General features: G+C 36.8%; 4 protein-coding genes across 4 annotated transcripts; all 4 read right to left on the reverse strand.

Annotated features, from left to right (window-relative positions):
* Positions 1 to 2,484: 2,484 nt before the first annotated feature.
* Positions 2,485 to 6,363, reverse strand: cunhxorf65 (chromosome unknown CXorf65 homolog). Its single transcript, XM_077235602.1, has 6 exons — positions 5,654 to 6,363; positions 5,391 to 5,477; positions 4,631 to 4,753; positions 4,467 to 4,532; positions 4,023 to 4,120; positions 2,485 to 3,788 (listed from the first exon to the last, which is right to left on the reverse strand). The coding sequence occupies exons 1-6, from the start codon at positions 5,676 to 5,678 to the stop codon at positions 3,705 to 3,707; spliced, it is 483 nt and encodes a 160-aa protein (XP_077091717.1). The 5' UTR covers positions 5,679 to 6,363; the 3' UTR covers positions 2,485 to 3,704.
* A 1,000-nt stretch (positions 6,364 to 7,363) lies between these two features.
* Positions 7,364 to 14,792, reverse strand: il2rgb (interleukin 2 receptor, gamma b). The gene is made up of 8 exons (XM_077236153.1): positions 14,584 to 14,792; positions 14,080 to 14,167; positions 9,554 to 9,729; positions 8,432 to 8,580; positions 8,204 to 8,354; positions 8,028 to 8,124; positions 7,788 to 7,872; positions 7,364 to 7,699 (listed from the first exon to the last, which is right to left on the reverse strand). Exons 1-8 carry the CDS (start codon positions 14,669 to 14,671, stop codon positions 7,508 to 7,510), a joined length of 1,026 nt encoding a protein of 341 aa, XP_077092268.1. The 5' UTR covers positions 14,672 to 14,792; the 3' UTR covers positions 7,364 to 7,507.
* Positions 14,793 to 14,831: 39 nt separating this feature from the next.
* On the reverse strand, positions 14,832 to 17,349 carry LOC143744558 (UDP-N-acetylglucosamine transferase subunit ALG13). The gene is made up of 4 exons (XM_077236154.1): positions 17,172 to 17,349; positions 16,849 to 17,011; positions 16,081 to 16,219; positions 14,832 to 15,956 (listed from the first exon to the last, which is right to left on the reverse strand). Exons 1-4 carry the CDS (start codon positions 17,340 to 17,342, stop codon positions 15,845 to 15,847), a joined length of 585 nt encoding a protein of 194 aa, XP_077092269.1. The 5' UTR covers positions 17,343 to 17,349; the 3' UTR covers positions 14,832 to 15,844.
* Positions 17,350 to 20,296: 2,947 nt separating this feature from the next.
* Positions 20,297 to 24,042, reverse strand: rap2c (RAP2C, member of RAS oncogene family). Its single transcript, XM_077236155.1, has 3 exons — positions 23,143 to 24,042; positions 21,564 to 21,873; positions 20,297 to 20,966 (listed from the first exon to the last, which is right to left on the reverse strand). Exons 1-2 carry the CDS (start codon positions 23,413 to 23,415, stop codon positions 21,595 to 21,597), a joined length of 552 nt encoding a protein of 183 aa, XP_077092270.1. The 5' UTR covers positions 23,416 to 24,042; the 3' UTR covers positions 20,297 to 20,966; positions 21,564 to 21,594.
* Positions 24,043 to 27,681: the final 3,639 nt, after the last annotated feature.

Raw genomic sequence — 27,681 nt, forward strand, 5'->3', positions numbered from 1 at the left:
TGTAATAGAGATTCTAATGGTCAACATACATAGTCAACATACAACATCATAGTCTTACTGCTCAAGAGAAAGTTTTTAATTCAAATCATTCGAAGCTTTACACTCTGTGGTAGGCTAATAAGAACATTGAAGTCGGTATGAAATGGAAATTGAGGTTCTTCCTTGCTGTTAGTATAATCGAGTGAAACGGCTTCTCGAACAAGACAAAATATAGCGGGATTTGATTTGACCATTGGGAATCGACTGGATCGTTGTTGATCATGTGAGTGACAGGTTGTCTAGTCATCAAAGAAGAGATTTTGCTGCAAGAGGGAGGGGAATTTATTTCGATTAAAGACTACAAGGGATGTGAACGAATAAATAATTTAAGCCTATAATAAAAAAGGATAATACAATATTCCATAAAAACAAGAATTGTTGGTTTATGGTGACTAATACATTTTATTTTAGTGATGGGGGGGGGGGGGGGTATATAATGTATGGTACAAATAATGTATGGTTCTATTTCCTTAGTTGAGACTCACAGCTAAAGGCCTTTTATTTATTATTTATTTTACTTTGTAACAACTGAAATATGCATAGTCATGCATTTGGAAAAGCTCAATCAGATATATTTGACTGGAAATTGGACCATAATACACTAGTAGACTGTACAATTCTAGTAGTTGGTGAATACAGCAGTCCTGTCGCTTAACTCATGAGGTCTAGGACAAACTTCTATGGGTGTGACCATTTTAATATACTCCGTCACATTTAATTTTAGAGATCATTTAGAGCAAAACACTATTATATGATATACAGTGGAGGCTGTTTAATAGAAAGTGAGTCATCTGTTTCAAATGCCATATTACAGAATAGCTCCATAACAAATATGACAAAAGTGCTTATTCAACATGTGTTGTCCTCTATAGTTCCGTTCTCCTCAAGTCAGAGTGATCTTAACAAAAGCCTTTGCGCTCTCATTGTCTGCACTCAATCCATCATCTCTCCTACTACATATGAATAGGCTCTTGTTTTGGTAAAGCTCTTAGTATTTGGAAAACAGTCAAATTTATGTTGTTAAACTAAGATGATTTATTTTTACTTTGGATAGATACATGTGATACCTGCAGATTAGATCCTACAACGGAGGTGCATTAGACCTGAACCCAGACACTGAAAATGTCATCTCGTTCTTTTTTATTGATGTTTGTAAAATTAGCATTGCAATCTTGCAATAAAATATTTTTTTACCATGTTACTTAAGGGGGGTGGAAGGATGAAATAAAAAATATTTCAGTTTTTATCACTGTTTGATTGTCTGAACAAAATGTAACAAATGGGACAGAAAGTGATGTAAGTTTTCTGATGTTGTAATTGAGCGTTTGTTGACATGCTCTGTTCACTCAAGAATGTGTCTATATGGTAAATATAACACGGTAATAAATAGGATTTATTGTTATATTTACCATATAGACATAGAATTTATGAAATCTCTTAAAAATGTAGGGCCACATGTCTAAAGAGCAGTAAAACATTTGTGTAAAATCAAATGCATTACTTCTTTGCTGTGTCTGTGTTCACTGCACAAATCACATTTTGTTTTTGTTAATCAAAGTGCATTCTCCTAAATGGTTCACTGTAAACTAATACAAGCCTCTTTTACTCTAACTCAAGTAGAACAACCAGTTGATTCAGCTGCCTCACTCTTCTGGATCCCTCAAAAGTGCCAGTTACTGCATCATAAGAACTGAGGGTGACCCAGAGTGCAGCGAATGCTTAAAAAACAAGATCCTCTGTCCCACAAGGAGAAGGGACTTGTGTTCCTGTGTTAACAGTGAATCGCAGATTTTTGAAAAGACATAAATTCACAATGGCATAACTTAAAGATATATAACTTAAAATATATTAATTATCATGAAAACAGTTTTATTTTACACACACACACACACACACACACACACACACACACACACACACACACACACACACACACACACACACACACACAAATAAGAGACATTGAACATAAGGCATACGTAAAAACAATGCAACGAATAAACAAATAAAGTTCTTTCTAAAGATTCTGGTAAATAAATAAAAAAAGTAAAACATCTAAAATGGCATGTTTCAATATAACAGAATGTTTTTATATTCACTGCTAGTTATTTTATGACTTTCTTCAAAGTACAGCCACAAGGGGGCAATTTATAAAACTTTGAAAAGTTGAGCTCATTGCTCTCTTTAACATAAATAAGTTTTCGGTCTGACATTACATTATACTTATCTTTGAAGAGATTTTGGATTTCAAGAGAGCTACAGTAAATACAATAAGAACATAGGATTGAACTTGGAAATGGTACTTCCCTTTTATACCAGCCTCCTCCACAAACATCTCATAAAAACTATTTACGCACGCACAAGCGCGCGCACACACACACACACACACACACACACACACACACACACACACACACACACACACACACACACACACACACACACACACACACACACACACACACACACACACACCTGGGAATGCTGGCTGACTTATAATTATGAGAACTTAAATGTACAAAAGAAGCTGTATGAAACTCTACATGGTTGTTCACACAAGGGGAAGTGAGAAGTGAGGCATTACGTATTGAGCACAGGCAAGACTGCAGCAACCTTCAGTTTGTAATATAGGCCAGTAAGGCAGTTTCAGTTCAGTATTGTCAATCACATTCAATCTCATCACACATTATGACTATCCTTTCTATGCACCTTCCAGAATAACTGACATTTGACATTTCCAAATTTCACAACAAGGGCTTTAAATAAAAATAACAAAAACAGCCAGGAGGTATATGTACGGTACAACATCAGGGAAGGATGTCACAAAAGATTATAATGGCCATAGACGGTAAAACCGCTAACTGGCATTTCACCCACTCGTTCCTGTCTAATGGCTGCAATCTGCCCACATTGTGCTCTGGTGAAATGCTGAAAAGGAAAAATCTATGTGCTGAGTAACACATCATAAAGTTCCTTGCACCTGCAGGGCCTACGTACGTTTTGCTGAAAGTCTGCAGCTGCATGGATGAGAGAGACATACAAGATACTGATCTTGAATTATATTTCAAGATATCATCATGCCTCTGGCATAAAACTTATTGCAAAAATACAGTTTACACCCACTCCGTCAGCATTCAGACAGGTTGATTGCTTACCAAATATAGATCCAAGCATTAAAGTTTGTGCAGTAACTACACACACCAACCTATACATTTTCCCTCTAAGATTCTCTCTCAATGTGTACCCAGCTGCAAAAGCTTGGTAACAAACAGGTATTCATACTAACCAATCACAGGCAAGACGATGACCTCATCTGTTGCTTAATTGCAAGGGACCAGTGGAAAATTCCAACATTTTTTAAAAAAAGAAAACAGAGAAATAAGGACAGACAGACAGACACAGTAGATAGACAGACAGACAGACAGATTCTCATTAAAACATTGTTTTAAGGAAATTCCTTTCCTTTTCCTTCCATTGCCTTTCATCTTCCAGCAGAAGGATATACCTGAGTTTTATACAGTCAATGACAATGTAGTAACTTTGAATCCCCTAATGAAAAGATGAAAAGTAATACAGCATTTCTGATGAACACATCTGTAATTTGAATGAATTAAACTGGGACTCAACATTAAAAAAGAGCATGAAGACTGATGTGATGGCATTTCTCAGTTCCTGCTCTTTCTGTCCCCTGTGTGCCGCTGGACTTCATCAGCGGCATTTACATGCGTAACTTTCTTGCGCTTTTTAGTCTGCACAGCCACATGAAAGCAACACACAAGATTAGATTAGAGTTCACATAAAGTTATAATACCAGTTGTTTTACAGGTTAGTCTGTGTATGTCAGTGAATGTCTGGCCACAGTATACAGATTAACAGTGCAGCTGAATACTGAATTTAAAGCTGAATAATACAAAATCGAGGTAGCAGCAGGTGAACAAATACGAGAGAACGGTGAAGTTCTGATGTGGCTCTAAGATACTCACGATTTTAAATCCCATTGGTGCAGTCATAAGAGCCTCCAAAACATGAAGCTGCTTCAGACGAGTTTTCTCAAGATTGTCAATCTGAGTCTGCAGAGTCTCTGGAAGTCATAGTCATTACACACACAAACACACACATTCACAAACAGTGCACCAGCAAAATAAAATACAATGCAACTGCTACATAAAATAGCTCAAATAACAATAAAATTGTAACTTATATACTAATACAAGACAATACAGCAAAAAAAGTATTTTTGTCAAAACATGAATTCACGACATATTCAACATATTAGTATTAACGCAAGTTAATTTAATCTACATCCTCTGAAAACAATGTAGGATATCAGTTATCTTTCAAAAAAATTCTTCTTACCTAAATAATGTTTATATATATTATAAAACTGATTAAAATATATATTTGCAGTGTACAAAATGCAATGGCACCTATCAGAGCAGAGTGAACACTGGACAGTAGAGATGTGACAGAAGTATAAGCCCCATCAGATGTACCTTTAAATACACACATACCCCTGACTGTTACTTTAAAAGTACATAAACTATTCTCTTCAGGTTATCAATACATATCATGCGGAAAAACTCATACTCACGCTTAATAATGCAAGCAATGAACGACTCTCTGGCCTTTAGCAGTACACAAGCAGACTCATGTGAATTCTGGGGCATAAAGAGGAATTTCAGCACTCCTCGTTCATCATACAGGTCTATGAGCTCTGAAACACACACACACACCCTCTTAAGGTATATTGTTTCAAACACATGTAATAACTGTCATATAATACGTGTTTACGGTCTCTGTGCAAGATATTAGCCCGCACAGAAGCGCAGAGGGAGGAGGGCAGTGTTAATGACAGTGGTAATGAGCACTCCATTAGTGATGGGCTGATCCCGGGTAATGTCCCTAACTACATGCCACAGATGTAATCGGACACCATTGTAGGAGTATGTGCTAAGAGAGAGTGTGAAATATTAACGCCTGAGTTCCGTGACCTCCTGCACAGAGGTCACGCCGAGTTTGAAAGAGCACGCTGGCCTCAGCTAACCTTCTCTGACCTGGGATCTCTAGAGTATGTCAAGTACAGCAGTTAAACCTACTCTCAGATACGCTTAGGGACCAAAAGTCATTTCTTTGACGTGGAATATTCACAACAAAAGCACAGCTCTGGAATGACTGAAAGTATGGAAAGACAATCATTTCATTTTTAAGATTCTGTTCAATGAATGTGCCTGAAACTGGAAAAAAAGTACTTATGATTACATTTACTGATACTGATACAATACTGATTACATATTTTGATTATCCACATAATCTTGATGTACGAGAGAAAGCATGGAGATAGCTGTACATACCTGACTCAGCAAGTCGCAACCTGGTTTTCATGTACTGCATGAGGACAACAACTGTACAATTGGTGTTGACCAGGAACTGGTCATTATCTAAATACACAAATATCACATTGATCAGCTTTTTGACATTTACATAAATAAAACAATTTGGGTAGATAGAAAATCTAATTTTGTAAGTTACTAAGCAATATATAGATCTAAAACAAACATCAGTGCATTTATTGCATTGATATTTAAATAAGTTGATTAATAATTGTGATCCTTACCTCCATGTTTAATGTAAATAAACATTGCGGCAGAAAATAACTTGGAACCTCAGTGTACTGTTCAGTTTTAAAGATGCTGCCTGCTGTAACTGTGCTAACAAATTAGTGACACAGCAGACAGAGAGTAACATAATCATCAAGACTGTGATGTCATAATGACATGGAATCAGAGTAAGATGAGGGAAAACATCCAAACTGGGGCAAGAAAAACAACAATAGCATGATATGTATAATCAAAAGTTTTTATTACATATCTGTTCAACATGCTACCAAACTTAAAAGGCACTTTTATAAAATTTTATATGCATGCCCAACCAATAAAAGCAGTCACATGTGTGGATTTTGTAATATCTTTTTGTAACGGCTTTTCTCAGAACTAACTTAACTTTTATGTGCCATTTTTGCGATTATTTTTAGGTAACTGGTCTCAGTTCTTAGAGGATTTATGAAGTCAGTTTGCTTCAGGTTCACCATTAGAAAGTGTACAAATACCTGTAGTCTTAACTTGAAACAATACATATAGTTTTAGAAGGAAAAACCTAAAAATACCTAGTTTCTATTTCAAATAAATGTTGTTCTTTTGAACTATTTTATAAAAATAAAAAAATAAAAAATAAATCACTGTTTTCACAAAAATATTAAAGGGATAGTTCACCCAAAAATGAAAATTCTGTCAGTATTTACTCACCCTCATGTTGTTCCAACCCCGTAAGACCTTCGTTCATCTTCGGAACACGAATTAAGATATTTTTGATGAAATCTGAGAGCTGGATCACTCCTATAGGCTTCTAAGGGATTGACACTTGCCAGCCCCGAAAAGTTATTAAAGACATCGTTAAAGTAGTCCAAGTGACTACAGTGGCTCAATCTTAAGTTTATCAAGCGACGAGAATACTTTTTGTGCACAAAAAAAAATGAAAAAATAACGACTTTATTTCAACTATTCATTTCCTTCTCTCTGGGTTCCTTCTCTCTCGAGTCAGTTCACTAGTGTAATAGCGTAAGCTTCTGTTGTTGTACGTCACACGCATCACACACATGACCAGCGTTGGCCAATAACAAGCCTACGTGTGACGTAGCTCTACGCAATCATACTAAGTTAACTGACTAGAGGCCAACAGAGAGAAGGAAATGAACAGTTGAAATAAGTTGTTATTTTTGTTTGTTTTTGCGCACCAAAAGTATTCTCGTCGCTTGATAAACTTAAGATTGAGCCACTGTAGTCACTTGGACTATTTTAGCGATGTCTTTAATAACTTTTCGGGGCTGGCAAGTTTCAATCCCTTAGAAGCCTTTGGAGGAGTGATCCAGCTCTCAGATTTCATCAAAAATATCTTAATTCATGTTCCGAAGATGAACGAAGGTCTTACGGGGTTGGAACAACATGAGGGTGAGTAAATACTGACAGAACTTTCATTTTGGGGTGAACTATCCCTTTAAGCAGCACAATTGTTTTTAACACTAAATCAGCATGATTTCTGAAGGATCATGTGACACTGTAAACTGCAGGAACGATGCTGAAAATTCAGCTTTGCCATCACAAGAATAAATTAGATTTTAAATATATTAAAATAGAGAAAAGTTATTTTAAATTGTAATAATATTTCACAATAGTACAGTTTTAACTGTATTTTTGATCAAATAAATTCTGCCTTGGTGAGCGTGACGACCCCAAACTTTCATGGCCACTGTAGTATTGATTAAGAATTTTTAGCAATTTAACTTTCTTATACTTCAACTCTACATTAAATGAGATACAATGGTAAAAAGTAAATGTGCACAAAGAAAACAGACATTAAAATGTAGCTTTTGAACATGTACAGTAAGAATGAGATGACAGTACAGGTGATTGGCTCATGAGCTCTGCTGTTCTGCAGGCTCTTCTGCAGTGCTTGGTTCATCACACTTGTCAGTTTGAGAAGCGGGACTGGCCACAGGTGTGGGACCGGCGTCACAAGGGGAAGTTACCTCACACACATCGCAGGACAGCTCTGTGTAGTCTGGCTCAAAGGCTTCCTTCAGCTCTCTGGAGATGTGAACCCAGCTCTGAGAAGAAATTGAGAGGGTTTCAAAGCACATTTACAAATTGATTTAATCACAGAAATACAGCACAGAGAGTAAAAAGGTTGAATACCTCAACATTTCCATCATGTTTATGGAACAAATCCTGTAGGTTCTTGCTAGGGTCAGGCACAACTGTAAGTAAGATGATTCTTTTCCTAAATAATATGGATTGGATTTAAAAAAAATTATTATTACATTATATTATTTAATACAATAAAAAAAACTTCACTTGCATTTACTAATATAAAAATGGAATATAAAGTATTAGTATAAATTGTTAAAAAATAATAAGATCTTAAACATCCCTCACCTCTCACAATAGTACAACGAAAAAACCAGCAACAACAGCAGAAAGACTGACAGAATCCCATACAACCACTGCCACCAGCCTTGTCTGCTGATGTTCTCTAGAAAACAGAGAAGCATGATTGGAAAATATAAGACGGCAAATGAGAGCAAATCTGTCCGTGTCCCTCACTGGCCCACCTGCACTGCCCCACTCCACGGGAGCGCTCCAGTCACTCCATAAATCTGAAGAACCACAGTATTCAGCAACAGAGCTCCGGACTTGGAAAACATAATGCTTGTTCCGTGAGACCTGAGAGAGACTGTATGACCTTTCTAGCACGTTTGACGACTAGGAGAAAAATAGAGATGAAGATGAGACATTTGGTAGAATGAATGTAGAATGGTCATAATATCGTATCGTCTCACCTGGATTGTGTCTTTCTGGTCGCACAGAATGCGCACCATATTGACTACACAACCTTCTTTTAGGGGAGCACTGCTATTCCACTGTAGTAAAAGTGTGCTGTCCTGCTCATTCCACATCACTGACAGGTTATAGGGTGGATTTAGCTGCACTAAACAAATATATGTACAATAACAAACAAATGAGTCGCTAGTTTGGAGGGAATCAGTGTCAGATAATTTACAATAGACTAATATATATATATAATATAATACATAAAGGGATTGAGTCATTATAACAAAATAAATCCTACATGAGGATCTATATATTTAATAACATGGATATTAACCAAATAAATAAAAAATGGACGTGAAATATTGATTTGAAATATTGACATTGAATTATTGAAATTATAAGAAGAAACAGACTGTGGAGTGATATGAGAGATATAGTAACTAGCACAGCTGAAATCTGTTCCCTGGCACAAGAGAGCCTAAAGATTGTTGGTCATAATGGGAAAAAAATTATTTGGTAAAAGAATGCTATGATTGCCCAATCAGAAGCAAGAAATACAGAGAGAAATAAAATGATTTTCAGATTACTAGAGGGTGTAGAAATTACATATATTAATATTATACATTACTGTTCAAAAGTTTGGGGTTGGTACGTTTTTTTTGTCTTCGAAATAAGTCGCTTATGCTCACCAAAGTTGTTTTTATTTGGCTAAAAATGTAGTAAAAAAAAAATGAAACCAAACGCAATTTTATGAAATGTTATTATAATTTAAAATAACTGCTTTTAATTATAACATTTTAAAATGTCATTTATTCCTGTGATGCAAAGCTGAATTTTCACATGATCCTTCATAAATCACTCTAAAATGCTAGTTTGCTGCACTTTTCTTACTATTATCATTATCATTATTAAACACTTCTTATTATGATCAATGTTGAGAAATGTTATGCTGCTTAATATTTAAGTATAAACTGATAATTTTTTTTCAGGATTCTTTGAAATTTCAAAAGAACAGCATTTAGAAATCTTTTATAACATTATAAATGTCTTTACTGTCACTTTTGAACGGTAGTCTAGATTCACAAGTACTTTTTGACACACCATAGAGACAAATCTGCTTGTTTTCTTACCATTTCTCTGGAGGGAATCAAAAACTGTTCTAATAGTGTGGTTTCCTTCAGTGAATACAGTTGTTTCAAATTTTGTAAAGCTCTGACCAGGACTTTTGAGAAGAATTCTGCAGCCTACAGTGTAATTGTGCTCCAAGACGTATTCTGTACAGTCACGGGAGGCGTCGTTTTTAAATCTGACAAAGTAAATATAAAATCTAATATTATTTATCACCAAAAAACAATATTCAACATACACAATAATGTATTTACTTCAGAGGTGGGAGTAAGTCACACATGTTCAAGTCTCAAGCAAGTCAACAAGTCGCAGTACACACAACCAAGTCAAGTCAAGTCAAGTCAAGTCAAGTCAATGGTTCACTTCAAGCAAGTCAAGTCGAGTCCTGCTAAGGGTCAAGTCAAGTCCAAGTCAAGTTACAATACCAAACAGATTTTTTTTTATATTGGCCTCAACCTTATTTATTTTTGATTACATTGATTACCTTTCTTATACATTTATATCGTAATATTAATAACATTCATATAATTTATTACAGCATGTCTTTATGATTATCAAAATTTGGAATTATTATTATTATAATAACAATTGTATGAAAAATGTTGAAGATAATACATTTGGAGGTAAATCCGCAAGTGTGTGATGCATTAATTATATTGGCTTTACAGTAAATGTCATATGTTTAACTTATATATTTTTATTATGCAATATCACCGGCAGACATTAACTTTCCCATTAATAGCCCATATTTGACCCCTTAAATTTATTTCCAGGGGCATTTTTTTCTAACCATGAATTTACACTGCCATTACAACACCATAAATAATGTTGAGCTTAATGATAAATAAATACATATTATATTAAATATAATCATTTTATTGTAGAAAAAATTAAATGCTAAAAAAATAATAAATTATATTTTTTTAATTATGAAATTAAAACCGCCAATGTGTGGCGCCAAATCACCGTCTTAATGAGAGAGTCATAGAAGCAATCATTCAACTGATTCGTTCAAAGCGGTAGATTCATTCTGGAACCAAGCAACTAGGTCACTGTATCACAAAAACCTCGGATTTGTTCGGATAGGTACAACTCTTTTTCTGTTGCTTGTTTGGAACTACTGTCATTGGAGAAATAGAGCAGAAACAGAGAATATTTACAATATTACGTCTAAAATGTCACACAACAATATTCACTCTTTTTTTACTGAACTGTTGTATAAAATCATTATCACATTTGCAATCGCGCCAATATTCTGGAAATATTTTGTAATATCATACGTTATAAATACAAAAATAACTCATACTAGGGACATTTTTTCCACATCTTGAATTTTGGGTGCATATTAATTCCACTCACATTTTGCCCCCCAATTCTACAGGCCTAACATCTGACCCTGCTTCAAGAGAAACATAAAACACGACAAAACATCATTAACAGCTTTCTATACTGTTTTTCGTCATTGGAAAGAGCGACATATTTGGCTTTAAAGCATGATTTGAAATAAACTGTGGCAAATGTCTGTGTGAATTTATGCACGTTATAGGCTACAAAACATATGCCACCATTAATTATCATTTGAATTGACAGCCTTAAGCTATATTTGAAAACATAATATTGAATAAAGAGGCATGCTGTTTTGACCACTATTCTCTCTAGATTTAACGTTAGTCAAGTTATCTATAACAAACAGGTTAAACAAGCCATAGCTTAACGTTACTTTTAGACGTGGTGAATGAAGTTCGAGGCCTTTTGCAGGAAATTATATAAAATTCAGTTTTATATAAATTATAGGTTGTGATGGTCGTGTCCGATATCCCTTGCCAGTTATTATGCATTCAGCAAATCTTCTTGTATAATGAATATGTTCAATTTCTAGTGTCTATATCCAAAAAGAAACGAAGCTAGGAGTTGTTAGAGCTCGGGCGTAGACGTCATAGTACGGTGCATTGTGGGTATCGGCGGCCATTTTAGAGGTCACGAATAGTCCTGTTTGGAATAAAGAAATAGCATAACCGGCCGATCTCCAGATAAATAAAGGAGTTTATTGATTTAAAAACGATTGTATTACTCCAGAATGAACATAACTGTGTCCATGGCAATGCTCTGTTTTCATGGCAACGGTGTGTTATACTCAGTGTTGTGCCTGAATGCGTTCATTGGACGCAGAGGTGGGCTGTCAGGGCCATCAGGGCCTTCTCTGCTGACCCTGTCAGAAACTAAAATATAATATAATATGTAAAATATATATTTTTCATTTTTACAATTATATTTCCATTAAGAATATGGTTATTTTTTGTGAGGCTGAGCTGGATTTTCCATATGGTCATCTAAACGCATCACAGCTCCGTGGACCAGCACTAGAAGTATAGCTACCCTTCTGTTGAAGCTGCCATTTCCCATTTGATCATAACTTTGACTGACGTGTATCATTAGCCAATCAAATTTCGATGCGCAGTGACAGAACGCCCTCAGGGCCCAGCGATGTGTTGGCGCTAGCCCCCGCTGATGTCATCAACCGTTTGAAATGTTGGCGGTTTGAAATGTCAGTGAACTGAGCTATGGCCGCTGCCTTCACACCTCTTACCGGTCCAGTTGACGATCTCCTTCGTGTGACTTTTTCAAGACGTATGTTTGGAGAGAAGAAAGAGATAATTTAAAAAGGAAGATCTACACCTAAGCTGGATGGGCTGACCAAGGCCGGAAAAGGTTTTGTGTGGCACTTCACTGAGGGTAACTATGACCGCTATGACTGGCTAACAGCTAGCACTGAGCGGAATAGGTTATTTATCATTCACACAGGAAGTGCAGCGAGGAACGGGGTGCAGCCTTTCTTTTACTGTCTATGGGTGCAGCTGACAACACTGTGAGGGGTGTTAGTAAGCTTGTTACCCTCGCAGTGCTGTCAGCTGTCCCCTGTTCTCTCTCCCTCACATGCACGCACGCACACAGACACACACACAGTATCATTCACACAGGAAATGCAGTGAGGAACGGGATGAGGAACCAAAGTGCAGTGAGGAACCACGTTCACGTCTGTCTGTTTAATGCTGGAGCCAGCAGACTTGTTCAACATGTTGACGTTAAAGGCCCTGTTGGGACCAAGTTTTTGTAAATGTTTTGTAAAAGAGTAAGAGTAAGTTTTGTCGCTATGCAAGCATTTTCATCTACTAGCTTATTAATAAAGTTACGTTGTATGAATTATTTTTTATGTGTTTTAAATACATTTTAATCATTTTAAATAAATGCACAAAAATATTTTCAACATTTATGGTTGTGTGTTTCATATTATTTTTAAATCCATGTTATATACACTTTTAAACTATAAGTCCTTAGCTAAACTATGAGTTTAATGTAATTGGTGGCTAAGAGCCGTTTGGTAAACAGAGAAGAAGACTTATTATAAATACAAGCTGTATACAATAATATTAGGCACAGTAGCTTCTTTTCTTTTCTTTTTTACCAATAACTTTATTGAACAGTGTGAAAAACCATAAATGGCCCGGTACAAAATAGGGATGTCACGATATTCGATCAGTTAGAAGACGCATAAAGCTTGCCACAAAGAACCGGCAAATTTAGCCTAATCATTATGAATCTGTCAATTATAACAAGGAGACATTTTAATTGTTTCTTAATAAATAGTGTTTTCTGTGGCGATGCTGACTCGCCACCTTCGCAGTATTGTGAAGGTGACTACAGAGATAAATGCACACTTCATACGGATTATAAGAGATTTGTCTGTTTCTTTTCGTTTTGAATTGTTTTGTTTAAAAGTAGACATTTCAAGCTTAGATATATTTCTGAGTTTCTGTTCATTTATGAGACAAGCTCCAGTTCACGTGGGATGCAAGTTATATCGCGTCGGCGCCTCCATGTCCTGATTATAGGCTATTGTCTGCTATATTTGCTTCTTATTTATTAAATCCAGGCAATTGGTTAAAACATTGATTAAAATTAAGATACAATTTATACAAAACGAAATTCTATACGAAATAATAATCAAATTATTGCCAGCGATCGTCGAATATAATTTTTGCTTGAAATGCCCATCCCTACAAAATACGAAATGTCTTAATCGGACAAAATACAAGCATCATAGCATAAGAAAGAAATGTAAATAAAGAAGTAAAATAAAAATACATTAAAGTAGGCCTAAATAATAAATAAAGAAATAAAAGAGGCTCAGTAGCTTCTGAAACAGGAACACAAGTATGTAGTCGCAGTCGTTGTTGATGTTAGGCTACTGATTTAGCGCGTCTGACTAGTCGACACGTGGGGTGATGACATCATCGTTTCGCAAAATATGTTTTTGGGGGGGTGGGGTGGGGGTGCATTACTGAAGGCCCTGACTGAATCCCCACGGTACACTTTTCAAAGTCAAGTCATTTTCTCAATTTAGTCAAGCAAGTCTCAAGTCCTTAAATTTGCGACTGGAGTCAGGTCATGTGATTCGAGTCCCCCATCTCTGATTTACATACATAGATGTATTCATGAATAGGAGTAAAATGGGTTGTGGGAGACTTACACACTGCTGAAGGTGTAGTTCGCTGTTGATGTGTTTGGGTGCCAGATGCACTCCACATACTCGAGGTTGATGATCTTACACTGCACACCTACACGGGCCAACATGTTACCAAAAATATCCATGTAACAATTCACAAAGAAAAAAAAATTGAACTTTTTATTGACGAACAGTTTCCCGTAACCCACACAGAGAGAACACTAATCAGACTCAGAATCACTAACCTCAAGAGCATCATCATAATCATCATACACTCAAAAATGACATCCAAAAGAAAAACCGTGGAAATCCCCACTGAAACCATCCAAACATAGCTCTCAAACTTTTTGTCTTTTAAAAGACAAAAACTAAAAGCAAACGTACAATCAGAATCCTTTTTTACAAACAGTATTTTTCAGTGAAGATTATATTCCCAAACTTGTGATAACTCATAAAGGTTTGTGTACCTAATGCCATTAACCATAAAAACACTGTGCAGTACAATGTTGTGTGTAATTATATACTTACTCAGAGCAGCAGCTGAACAGCATCGTTGAAAGGACAAAATTAAAAACAGAAGCCCAAAATATAGTCTTGATGTGTGAAAGTAAGTCATGCTCTCCTCTGAGTGTCTGAGCAACAACTGAGTACGGTCTGACACTACACAGGATGTTCATTACAGCGCGTTTCCTTGACAGCTTCCGGGTCCTTAAAGTATAAATATCTTGATAGACAATAGACGAAAGTCATGAGGAAAAAAAATATACATAATAAAATGTATTAAATATTTTATTAGTAATTACAGTGATCTGAAATTTTATAATAATAATAATCAAAATAAAATCTTTTTCCGTTTTAACAATTGACTTTTTTATATTTTAACACAAATAACTAGCCAAAAAAAGACAGAACATTTGGTACTTTCCTGTTATCCAGACCCCACGATGGCCTACCCCTAACCCCACCCCTAAACCTACCCGTCACTGGGGTTAAGACCAATCAGGGACGATGGCCTACCCCTAACCCCGCCCCTAAACCTACCCGTCACTGGGGTTAAGACCAATCAGGGATGATGTCCTACCCCTAACCCCGCCCCTAAACCTACCCGTCACTGGGGTTAAGACCAATCAGGGACGATGGCCTACCCCTAACCCCGCCCCTAAACCTACCCGTCACTAGGATTAAGACCAATCAGGGACGATGGCCTACCCCTAACCCCGCCCCTAAACCTACCCGTCACTGGGGTTAAGCACAATCAGGGACGATGGCCTATCCCTAACCCCGCCCCTAAACCTACCCGTCACTGGGGTTAAGCACAATCAGGGACGATGGCCTACCCCTAACCCCGCCCCTAAACCTACCCGTCACTGGGGTTAAGCACAATCAGGGACGATGGCCTATCCCTAACCCCGCCCCTAAACCTACCCGTCACTGGGGTTAAGCACAATCAGGGACGATGGCTTATCCCTAACCCCGCCCCTAAACCTACCCGTCACTAGGATTAAGACCAATCGGGATGACTATAGTTCCGAAATGGTATATGGTGGGGTCCGGATAACAGGAAAGTACCGAACAGGGTAATACAGCTGCATATGCCTCTCACCACTATGGTGTCTGTACCATTATTATTCAACCCTTCGGTGCATATATCATCAAAGGTCAGATATTAGTTTGGTAAAAAACAGTTCTTCTCAACCATTAGACTACCGATGGTCCAGTGCAGGTATTTCCATTAAAACAGGTTCATCCTCAACCCAAATTGGCATGGGAAGGTGAAGAGAGACGGTGCTTAAACAAGTCCGACTGCTTTATCTAAAAAGTTTGCGAAGGTCTGCGGTTGTCCAGGCACATAGGTTGACAAAGCAGACAGATCCATATCCCTCAAGGTCTGAGGCAGGGTACTGTGATAACGGGTTAAAAAAACACGAACATGGACATTTGCCGTCAGCACATCAAAAGTAACCATAACAATCGTAACCACTAAAATGGGTTGAAAAAGTTAATGACTTCTCATATAAAACAAACCTGCAAGTGCAGTAGATAAGATGTGAATCTGCCTGCAGCTGCTTTGCGAGCTCCAGCTGATGATTGTCCATTAATTTATCATTGACCACAACGAGGAGAGGTTTATTTGCTCCGAGTGCTTCCAAACAGCTTCCTGCTCCTAATGGGGATAGAGCCGATATTAAGACTTAAACTAATTTCTAATCTGGGGTACAACTTTTTGTTATATAGGTAATTATAAAGTCCACAAAAACTATATTACATTAGATGAGGGGTTTGTAATCTTTAAGATGCCATGGATCCCTAAATATGATCATCCTTGTGCGAGGGACCCCCACCCAAAAAATGTAAAAGCATCTATATATTTTCAAGTATAAAGACCCAATTAATACTGAGACAAATTGATATTATAAATATGTGTAAAATATTCTCCACCCATTATACACTACTGTTAGATGTTTTTTTTAATCATTTTTTATTGATTTGAATCAATTAATTTCATCAACTTTATCCATTTATTTGAATTAAATTCTTAGTTTACTTGAATCAATGCATTGATTTAGTTTAATTTTATTTTATATTCTTATTTATTTTTACAGTTTATCTCATGTAAATCTGACTATCTGATATTCATATTCTCGGCCATATAAACTACAGACATTGATGTTACCGATCTGATGGTTGTTATAAAGAGTTTCCTTAATTTGCTTGCCCCAAAAAGAATAAACCTCATTTATGTTTAAACTGTACTTTAGAGTAGTGTTTGGGGAACATGTCGCTTTAACCCACCAGCATGACTGATGACAAGGTCTGAGTGTCTCATGTCCTCAGCGATTGAGTCTTTGAAGCGAAACACTTGTAGTGTCAGTCCAGGACAGCTGTCTGGATCAGGCACAACTGAACCTCTGCCAACCTGAAGCACCATGTCTGTGTAGCCACGGTGAATTAATACCTTCATTCCGAAACATAAACAGGACATAAGTGTTTTTAATTTAAAACTCACGGATTATTGCTAATAAAACTGACGCACAGGTAAGTTACCGAAACGTATTTGTGTCATTCAGCTTACGTTTCCCGTCATGCAATTCGCTATTTATGAATGGTATTATTACCTTTACAGATTCATCTGAAGTCACAGTGCCAATCAGATCATCAAAACTTGTTGTCCCGACAGTTACAAATACAGTTTTCATTGTATTAGTGTGACAGGCCTTACTAAATGTAACAGAAAACAGGCTCGGGGGAAAAAATGAAACCAGAAATCGTGAAGAAAACATCAACATGAATTTCATCTTCACCCTTCAAAATAAAAGTCCTACTGGTTTATCCGTTATCTCAAAGTATTTACAGTAAGCCTGGTCAAAGGTGTGATTTGTCTCTAAAATTTTTTTTTTTTTTAAATATCAGAAAGTATATATGAGTATGTTTGATGAAAGCAAACACAACAAAAAATTAAAGCTGCAAGCAGCATTTATCGGTGTTCAAGCAGTTAAGGCAGTTAAGCTCAAAAGCATCAAAAGACATTAAGTTTCATGTAGCAAGCATTTAACCACTGACATCATAGATGGAATAGACCTTGTTTTAGCATGATTTACCATGATATACCAAATTTTATTGTGATTTTTCATGATTTGCCATGTTCCAGTATGATTTACATGAATCTAGCATGATTTACCATAGTTTACCATTATATACAAAGTTCTAGTATGATTCACCATGATTTACCCTGTTCTAGCATGGTTTACCACAATTGAACACATTATGATTTAATAGGATGATTTACCATGATATACCACATTTTAGAATGATTTATTAAGTTTTAGAAGCAAGCATTTAACCACTGACATCATAGATGGAATAGACCTTGTATTAGCATGATATACCAAATTTTAGTGTGATTTTTCATGATTTACCATGTTCCAGTATGATTTGAGTCTAGCATGATTTACCATAGTTTACCATAACACGTTCTAGTATGATCGACCATGATTTACCCTGTTCTAGCATGGTTTACTACAATTGAACACATTCTAGTATTATTTAATATGATTCTAGTATGATTTACCATGTTATAGGATGATTTACCATGATATACCACATTCTAGAATGATTTATTAAGTTTTATGTAGCAAGCATTTAACGACATTATAGATGGAATAGACCTTGTTTTAGCATGATATACCAAATTTTAGTGTGATTTTTCATGATTTACTATGAATCTAGCATGATTTACCATAGTTTACCATGATATACCAAGTTCTAGGATGATTCACCCTGCTCTAGCATGATCAACGTGATTTTGCCAAGTAAGACATGGCCCTGGATCAACATATTTTGTTGATCCTGGATCAACATTCCTGTCCCAAAATGTAGTCCTTACCCAATCCCTACCCCTAAACCTAACCCTACCCATAACATTTCCCTAAAATCAGAGAGTAATGATAGGTGAATGACACTTATGTTCAAGTACTTCACCTTGGTTCTATGCCTAAACTTGACATAAACTGTAAACTTATCCCTCAAATCTGATTGGTTAATTGGAAAGTTGATCCAGGATCAGTAATGATGTTGATCCAGGAACATGTGGTACTTGGTGAAATCACGTTCACCGCTCTGGTCAGGTTTACCACAATTGAACACATTCTAGTATGATTTAATATGATTCTAGCATGATTTACCTAGTTATAGGATGATTTACCATGATATACCACATTCTAGAATGATTTATGATGGTTTTGAACATTATATGATCTTAGATGAAAAAGACCATTTACAGCTAATACAGGCAATTTACCAAATACATGGTTTTGAAGCTTTTTAACAGTTATAGCGCCACCTATGGTCCGATCTCCATGAAACTTTGCATCCTTCTTCACCATCTTATGACACATATACTTATAAATTTCTGTGAAGTTTTGACTTTTCGTTTAGGATTTATAGGCTTTTGACTGTATTTTGTCTCGCCCCTTTTCTAAATGACCCTGTTACAGCCACCCAAATGCAAAATTTCAACTTTTTTCTGATAATTATTCATCTAGAGAGTCAAGAGAATAGGCCTAGACTGGTTCCGATCGGGTGAAAAACCAGGGCCTACTTCGCAAAAGTATGTTTTGGACTAAATTCGACATAACATTTTTTTGTTTTGCCTAAATCGAAATCGGAGATATAAATCTTGTCCGTCTTGAGCCAAGGATCACAGTGGTGTATGGCCCATTCCAGTTATAGTAATTTACTGCACATCTCATCATCAGCTATTTTTATATTAGATAAAATATAACACTTTTTTTTTTTTAAATATGAAAATCATTATGTTATCAAAGCATCACAACTAGTTGAACATAGGGGCGATCATTTTAAATCATTTCATGATTTTCTGGCATTTATTTTTTTAATTGAAGTATGTCCTTAAAACAAAGGCATATAAAATGTACAGAGCTCAAAGGGTACTATTTAACACCAATCTCACACTATTATTAAAACCTATTTAGCACCCTTTAGAGAAGTGGTTCTAGTCTTTTTTTTATTCTCTACATCTGGATAGTGATCCAAGGACATTCAAATGACTGCTGAAGCCACCACCGTGATGGAGTCACAGGCCTTAAACTCAATGTGCCTTTTGTCAAGTCATTCTGTCACAGATATCTAATCAAGCGCTGCACATGGTCACCATTCCAACAGGTTTTCCCATGTCCACACAGAATGTTGCAGCTATTACAGTAGCCATTACTTTCTTGCCCATCTACTTGACCACAGGCCTTATACAGACAGCAAAAGTGTGAACCTTGATGATTTCACGTGTTCAATTACTCAAAGTCTGTCTCTTTTTTGTATTTAATGCTGCATTTAAAATACTTTCAAGACCAACATAACCAACAAGCAAACAGTGTCCTTCCAGCTCATCATGAGATCCCCAGATTTCAGACATTGGGTTTTCTGCCACAATAAGACAGATTGTTGGAAACGGATAGTGGCTGATTTCCAGGCAACTTAAAAGGTCATTATCAAAAGCCTATTGTGAGGTATTGCATGCATCAATTTCAAGTTCTTTATTTAGTTGCTTCGGTTTAAATGTCTCAAAAATGTCATTAATTACCAACTTTGGCATTTTTCCATTTTATGTGTTTTTAAGAGCTAAGAGTTACATTTACATTACAGTGATGAATGACTATTAACATCACAAGTTTCTATAGAAGCAGTGGTGGAAATGTGTGTCAAAAAAAAAGAAAGACAACACAGGTTTTAGACTGTAATCATTTAAGGCATCATCAATGCTGTACTTCAGAAACAACGCATACTGCAGTCACAAAAAGCCAAAACAGCCAAAAGAATATAAAAACGCAATATTCATCTATCTCGGTAATTAAAGACTTTAATAAATAGAGTATTAGGAGAGAAAGCATACATACCAGTAGTTTAAAAAAAACCAAGAAGGAAAAAAAAAAAAAGAAATGTTACATACTGAGGTCTCAAACCTGCATAATGGCTGTTACAGTTTAATAATTAGATATCAAACTTAATATGTTAAAAGAAAAAACAGGGGACATTTACAACAGAGCATCTCCAGGGATATTATAGCCCTGAGCTGACCTCCTCGTCATAACTTTCCCCTATATACGAAAAATAGCTATTAATAACCGAAAAGTTTTCTGTGCTCCAATTCACAGACTGTACTTATTTCCAGGAAAGCAAAACATAACATGAAGAGATTGTATATGTGCTCTACAATCCAGACCCTGGAGGATTTAAGTTTTGAAGACCCTGCGATGATTTATTTCCGGGCAGTAAAGTCAAGCCTCGGCCAGATGTCTTAAGTGTCAGAGTTCAAGGGGCTCAGTGGCACAGGTGTGGCTCAAAGGGTCATACGATCAGAGACTGGTTCAAAAAGAGCGTCTGTCTGGATCATGTGTCTAAAGAACACAGAAAAGAGAAATGTGCTGTGGTTACAAGAAATTTAAACAACATTATATAGCATTATTCGCATGCGATACAATGGATTTTCTTTAGAATTTAACTTTCAAATAAATGTCCTCTCTGTTTGAAGTAAGGTCATCTTCAATCAGCAAAACCCAAGACTGTAAAAAACTGTTTACATAAAGACAACACTGAAACGCCACATCTCTCAGGAACACCATTTCCTGTTTTGCGACATCACTTTCCATTCAGGATGTTTGGATTTCCCCTTTCTTCACAAGGATTGTCCAGACACCGCAGTCTCTTCACGCTTCATCTCACTGGTATTGGGATTAAGCAGTTTTGTTCTTCACAACACATTCTTGTTGTGATCCAATGATAATATATATATATATATATATATATATAAATATTTATCATTGGTCAGAATTATCACGACACAATTATATGTAAAGATATTTCAAAGTATCAGTGTAAATTTATTAAAAGAAAATTAAGATTTTTTTTTTTTAATCGGGCATCACAGTCTCAATGAGATGCGAGTGCACTAGATGAATGTTGGTTTGTTTACTCAAGGTCTTGCCCTCTCATACCTGGAGTGAAAGTAAGGCCGGGACGCGACGCTCACTGCACAACGCAGGCGGTGCAGCACTGCTCTTGCTTCTCGGGCAAAGTGGTGTAGTTCATCTGCCTTACAATCTCAGCGAACAGCTCATCAACCATGCTCTTGCTCTTGGCCGAGGTCTCTATGAAGGGACAGCCCCACTCTTGTGCAAGGGCACGTCCGTCAGAACCCGCGACCTCTCGCTCTGACTCCAGGTCCACCTTATTCCCCACCAAGATCAGAGGCACCTTCTCAAATCGCTTCACACGGACGATCTGGTCCCGCATTGGTCTGATGTCCTGCGGAGCATGGAGATAACAGTGTTCATGGAAATGATTTATCAAACAAAAGTATAAGATAACACAGTTTAAGACTCCAAATTAGTTTTGTTTACAGAGAAATGAACACAGTCGTTATGAAACGGAAGTAGCAACAGATCTTTTCTTCTATATTGTGATACATTAGAGTTTAACAGATCATTAAAAAGGAAAAATGTATAGACCTTATGCACCATAGAAACGTGGGCGCTGTCATCTTTAGAATATTGTCTTTGAACTTCTGTTTTTGCGGTCGCTCTGTATATTTCTATGGCATCGCTGTCCAGGAGTAATTAGCTGGTGAAGTGGATTTACTTATTGAGTTAACAAAAGTTATCATGAGCATTGTAATGTTTATCAGTTCATTCATACCTATGCAAGATCGCTGTGAAAATACAGACCGGAAGTCAAAAGACAAAGAGCGCAGCGCTGAAAAGGGGCGGGGCTACATAAGGTCTATAGTGAGGACATGATTCTGTCCATAGGTTGTTGACTGGATTTTGACATGTGGGCATTGCACTCAAAAGTGGAAACCGATGGATGCGAGCTTGAAGGGCGTGGTTTAAACGGACAAAATGATTGGAGAAGTCCTGCATGCGTAACCAGCCGTTTCACCAGAATATCCAGTTATGACATTTTGATTAAGCAATACAAGGTACATTTTTTTTTTAATGAAACATGCCCAGATCAATTTTTTTCACAGTAAGATCTATAACATGCATTAAAATAGGGAGAATATTAATTAATTGTATGCCAATTTGAATGGAGGGTCAGGTTAAAGTGTGAACAAGATGACTTAACTTTCCTACATTATATCTGGCTTTAAGTAGACATTTTCTACTCAGTAGACATCTCATCAAATATTGTTGCTCTTCAGATATAGTTTTTATTGTATTCAATACAAAATATAAAACAAAATGTTATGTGAACAATGTAAATGTTTGAGTTAATAAATAGATAAAAAGTTATGAAACAAATGGGTGTGTGTGAGATCACCTGGTATCAAGTCTCAACCTGTTGCATATGACACAACACTACTTTAACTTATGATTTTATGTCATCTACAGTTGGACTGAAGGGGTTTAGGTTGGGTAAACTTCTATATCACATAGGTTTCCATGCTATAGAGTGATTTTCTAACCTCGTTTGTTTCATTGCTCAAGTAACAGTGGTAACTAATAATGTCCTAAGCTAAACCTCAAATGCCTATTTGCAGAACTAGTTTAGCCAGATATGAGATGCAGCACTCACCTGAAATGACTGCTGATTAACAAGGCTGTAGACTAAAATGAAGCCTTGCCCATTTTTTATGTACAGATCTCGCATGGACGCAAACTGCTCGGTCCCAGCGGTGTCCAGGATCTCCAGCACCGAGGGGGACGAATCCACCTCGATCTCCTTCCTATAGAAGTCCTCAATGGTCGGGTCATATTTTTCTATGAATGTCCCGGTCACAAACTGGACCGTGAGTGCGGACTTGCCCACGCCGCCGCTGCCCAGCACAACCACCTTATACTCCTTCATTTGCTCTGATCCAGGCTTAAGCTACAGCTAACTTTATCTGCACAACAACGGCCATAAAAACATAAAAATACCACAGCACGTCTTATCTAAACGTTTTATGATCAAAACAAACACCGGAGGAGCACTTTTTTCGGGTTCGAAGAAATCGAAGCCACGGATTCAAGAGGAGGAGTGTTTTCTCTGGGTGAATATCTAGCTAAATCCACAACGCCCCTCCATCTGCACTCTATCTCCATCGAGATCCGATCATCCGAGAGTTTGTTAGCCACAGAGGCGATATAAAACACAAGTATTGAGTGTAGTCGTGTCCATGTTTAGCGTCCGTGTGAATGGAGCGCTACATGACTAGCGTTAGCTGGCTAACGTTAACGTAGTGCTTCTCAAAGAGCGAGGCTGCATTCACACATAAACGACCCTTTCCTGCTTTAATACCGCTTCTGAACGAGGAATATAATAACCGGTTTCAGGTTTCTTGCTCTTGGTTCAACTCATAGATGCCGTCTTGGAATTCTGCATTACCTTCTCTTCTTGTGTCTCTTTCCCCCTGCCCGCCTCTGCATTTCGGCCCAGACAGCAGCAGCGGAGCGGAGCTCACACAGAAGCGTGAACGAATAGTTCTTCCGATTCGGATCTTTTCAGTGAATCGGTTGAATTGGTTGACGGACTGAGCGAATCAGACTGAATTGGGTCCGAGTAGTTCTCGTAAAGGACATTTTGAACCATGGATTTGACGGACAGACCGAAAGTCAATAGCCGAATAGCAGAAATGTTACAGAAAACGTATTAAAAAACGTTTACTTGATTGTATGGTAATTTTAACTAAATAATAAAAAAAATATAAACGTGAAAAACGTTTTTCCAGCTGATATAAATAATAGTAATTTTAGTAGTAATTAATTAGTAGCAGTAATGATTTTGTTTTAAAATTACTATATTTTATATGCTGAATTATTAGGCTACTGCAACAGACTGAAATGACAAACATGAAATAAGACTCTTTTAAGTACAACTTAGAACACGTTTATTGGTGCGCCACTCAGATGCGACGTACGTTTGACGCAAGGGGTTCGCAAAGTCGTTTTTCTGAACCGGTTCTATAAAATGACCTGTTCAAAAGAACCGATTCGCTGACATGAGGCGTGTCCCGCAGAGAAGCGCTTTTCTCTCTCACACCGCACACTGACCAATAAACATCCGCCGGAAATAACATCACTCTCACAATACAAAAAGTATTAACACAGGACAGCATTTTTAAAATAATTAAAATTTGTTATGTTTTTGTAAATCTGAATGGCAATTAGGCTAATTAGTTATTAAATAATTTAAAATGAGTATAGGAGTATCTCAGGCTTTAGGAGAATTTTGACTCTTTATATACCAGCACGGCCACACCTCGGCCTATCTGGAACCTTAATTACTGTATGACTCGTTAAATAATTAATATTATTTATAATACTGGTATATAATATAATAACCCTCCAATACAGTCTATGTATTCAGATATTGAGACAATTTTAACAATTATATAGGCTACATTTACAGATTATATAATTTATAATAATAATAATATAATAAGATAAAAGATAAGAGAAAGTGAGGCATAGGCACAGCCAATGAGCAGACTAATAGTTATTTGATAGTGACTAGTGTGTTTTCAACATTAACAAGGATCAAAACTAGACAATTTAAAGCATGTGTAATCATAAAGTGGTCAAGAAGCTGTCTCTGTTACACCTTGGACATCCTTTTCAACACACAAAAAGTCACAAATGATGGCATTATCTTAGCATGTACAGTGTTTTGTACAATTAAGCAAAAATTCTTAAATCCAATTCTTTGTTTTATGTATGTCTCTTTAGAGCAGTTTGTATTTTTGAACACAATCAGAAAAAAACAAACACCAACCCAAAATTGCCTTTTAAGTGCTTTATTAAAATGTCAAACAAAAAGAACAGAAGTCTTAAGTATGTATATATTCCATACATTTATATATTGCAAAGGGATTGACAAGAAGCACAGTTCTTGAAGCACATACAAGCACAATAAGCTAAATAGAAAGAGAAGCATTTCATATAAAGAGTCAAAGCATTCAGTTTTATCTTGTCCTACAGTGGGAGAGAGAGGAATCTATTTCATATGGCTTTGAAACAATGTAGACATTCTTTGAACGGTTCCACACACACAATAGCATTTACACAGGCATCAGCAGATGCCTTTAAAGGGACATAACCTCTGCATCAATGAGCGATTTCATTTGAAACTATACAGCTTTGTACAACATTAATGTGATGCTCCGGTCTCAGTGACTTCTACACGTAAACACGAACCAATGACGTTAGTGTTCCAGTCATAGGTATGACGATGACGTGACTGAATGTAGGGCACAGTTAGGTGGAAGTCTAACCTCAATGACTTTCTTTACAGACCAGTCCTTTTCACATCACACTGAATGTTTAGGCACAGGATAATGGACAGCAGAAGAGCTTTTGTTGATTTTCTCTGTCAAGCACAGTGGTAAAAGGAGCGTCCCGTGTGTTTGCATTCAGGTTCTGGATGCAAGTTGGGACCCTTAGTCTATGCTAAGTCCTAAGTGCTACCTCAGCTTTACAGTCAAAAGGCTGAGGACCATATTCAATTGGTCCAAAGGTGCGTCTATATGCAAGAACCTACAAAGACTCAGTCTCTCCCTCACTATTAGGGCAAGTGCCATGGCAACAAAATTATTGGCTTCCAAAGCAACTGTAGAGCACAGAATGTACAAGTTTTCTTCAACAGAGGGTTTTGTCTGGCGGTTTAACGTGGGATTTTGAAGGATATCCTGTGAGATTTTCAGGTCTGTTTGTTGTTCTTGGTGAATGCACAAGAATGGAAAATTTCCGTCAACAACCAAACCAAACGGAAAACTGAAATTCGGTATTTTGTAGAACCTGCAGCAATGCTTTCCAGCTGCAGTCTGATCCAGAGGTGCTCTTTATGTGCTAAACTGCCCCATGCTGCCCTTCCAGGTCTTCCTGTTACTAAACCCCCTGTTTCACTGCATCTCACGGTACACAGAGAACAAAACTGTGAGCCTGAAACTCACACGATGTAGAGGTAAAAGAGAATCAAATTGGCCATTCTTTGGTTTCCGGACACAACCGCACATCGGGATCAGACGCAAGCGGACACAGTGCTCAACTCGACACGCTTTTGTAAGCTATGCAAAACTACAAAGCCTTTTTTGACATCATTATTTCCGCAAAATGCAATATCATGCTTAACGATGAGAACGAGGGCATTAGCAAACAGAACAAACAACAAATTTCTCCTCAACACCCCGGCAAAACAGCATCTATCTCTTTAACAGTTTACCTGTATTCCAAACACTACAGACATTTGATTTGAATCTGCTCTTCTACATATATATATATATATATTTATTCATCTATGTATATTCAAAATAAATTCTGAATATTTTGACTCAATTATGTACATAAGTGCAAACAAGGTGAATAACACACATTCGTACACCAATGGGGTGACGTGAGTCACCAGGTCCCAGCACAGCTGGGGTGCAGTCTGGGCGGGCCAGAAGGGGACAGACACCGAAATCAGGGGCTCACGTTTATGACATCACAGGGCTGCGTTATTTATAAAAACCGGAACGCACCATTGCGAATGCATTGCCAGCCCTTTTGAACCAAATATGAGACTGGAAAATCTTTTCCCCCCAAATTGATCCATCAGATTGGTTCAAAAGCCCAGATGGTGTTTAAGTAAAGATCTGGTTTTTTTTATCTAAAAGTGATTAGCAACCCCAATAGAAAAATAATAATCATTAAAACAGAAATAACATATGATGTCTCCAAAGGGCCTCTGGACATAAAGTATCTCACAAGTCTGTATATATATATACGTATTATATATATATATATATATATATTTTTTTTTTACAAAATAGTCAATCATATCTTTTTCCAAGACAACTTAAGACCACATTCCCTTTCTGAATAAGTTAACGTTGTACATTATTTCACTTGAAGTGTGAAAAAATTCACAATTAAGATATACAAAGGTAGCCATGTTGTAGTTTTGTTGCCACAGCAACAAGAACTTACTATCATAGGTAACAATGAATCTATCATTGTAATACATACAAATGTGTATATTGATATATAGATATATAGATTAAGTATTTTTTTAATCTTAAACCACTAACTGCACAAACTATGATGTAGATTATTTAGATTATTTAAATTTCATGCGATGACAGACTTTACGATGTAA

This window comes from Siphateles boraxobius, unplaced genomic scaffold, assembly GCF_051911475.1.
Source record: "Siphateles boraxobius isolate OS27281-9 unplaced genomic scaffold, OSU_SipBor_1 2, whole genome shotgun sequence".
In the NCBI taxonomy this organism is placed as follows: Eukaryota; Metazoa; Chordata; class Actinopteri; order Cypriniformes; family Leuciscidae; genus Siphateles; species Siphateles boraxobius.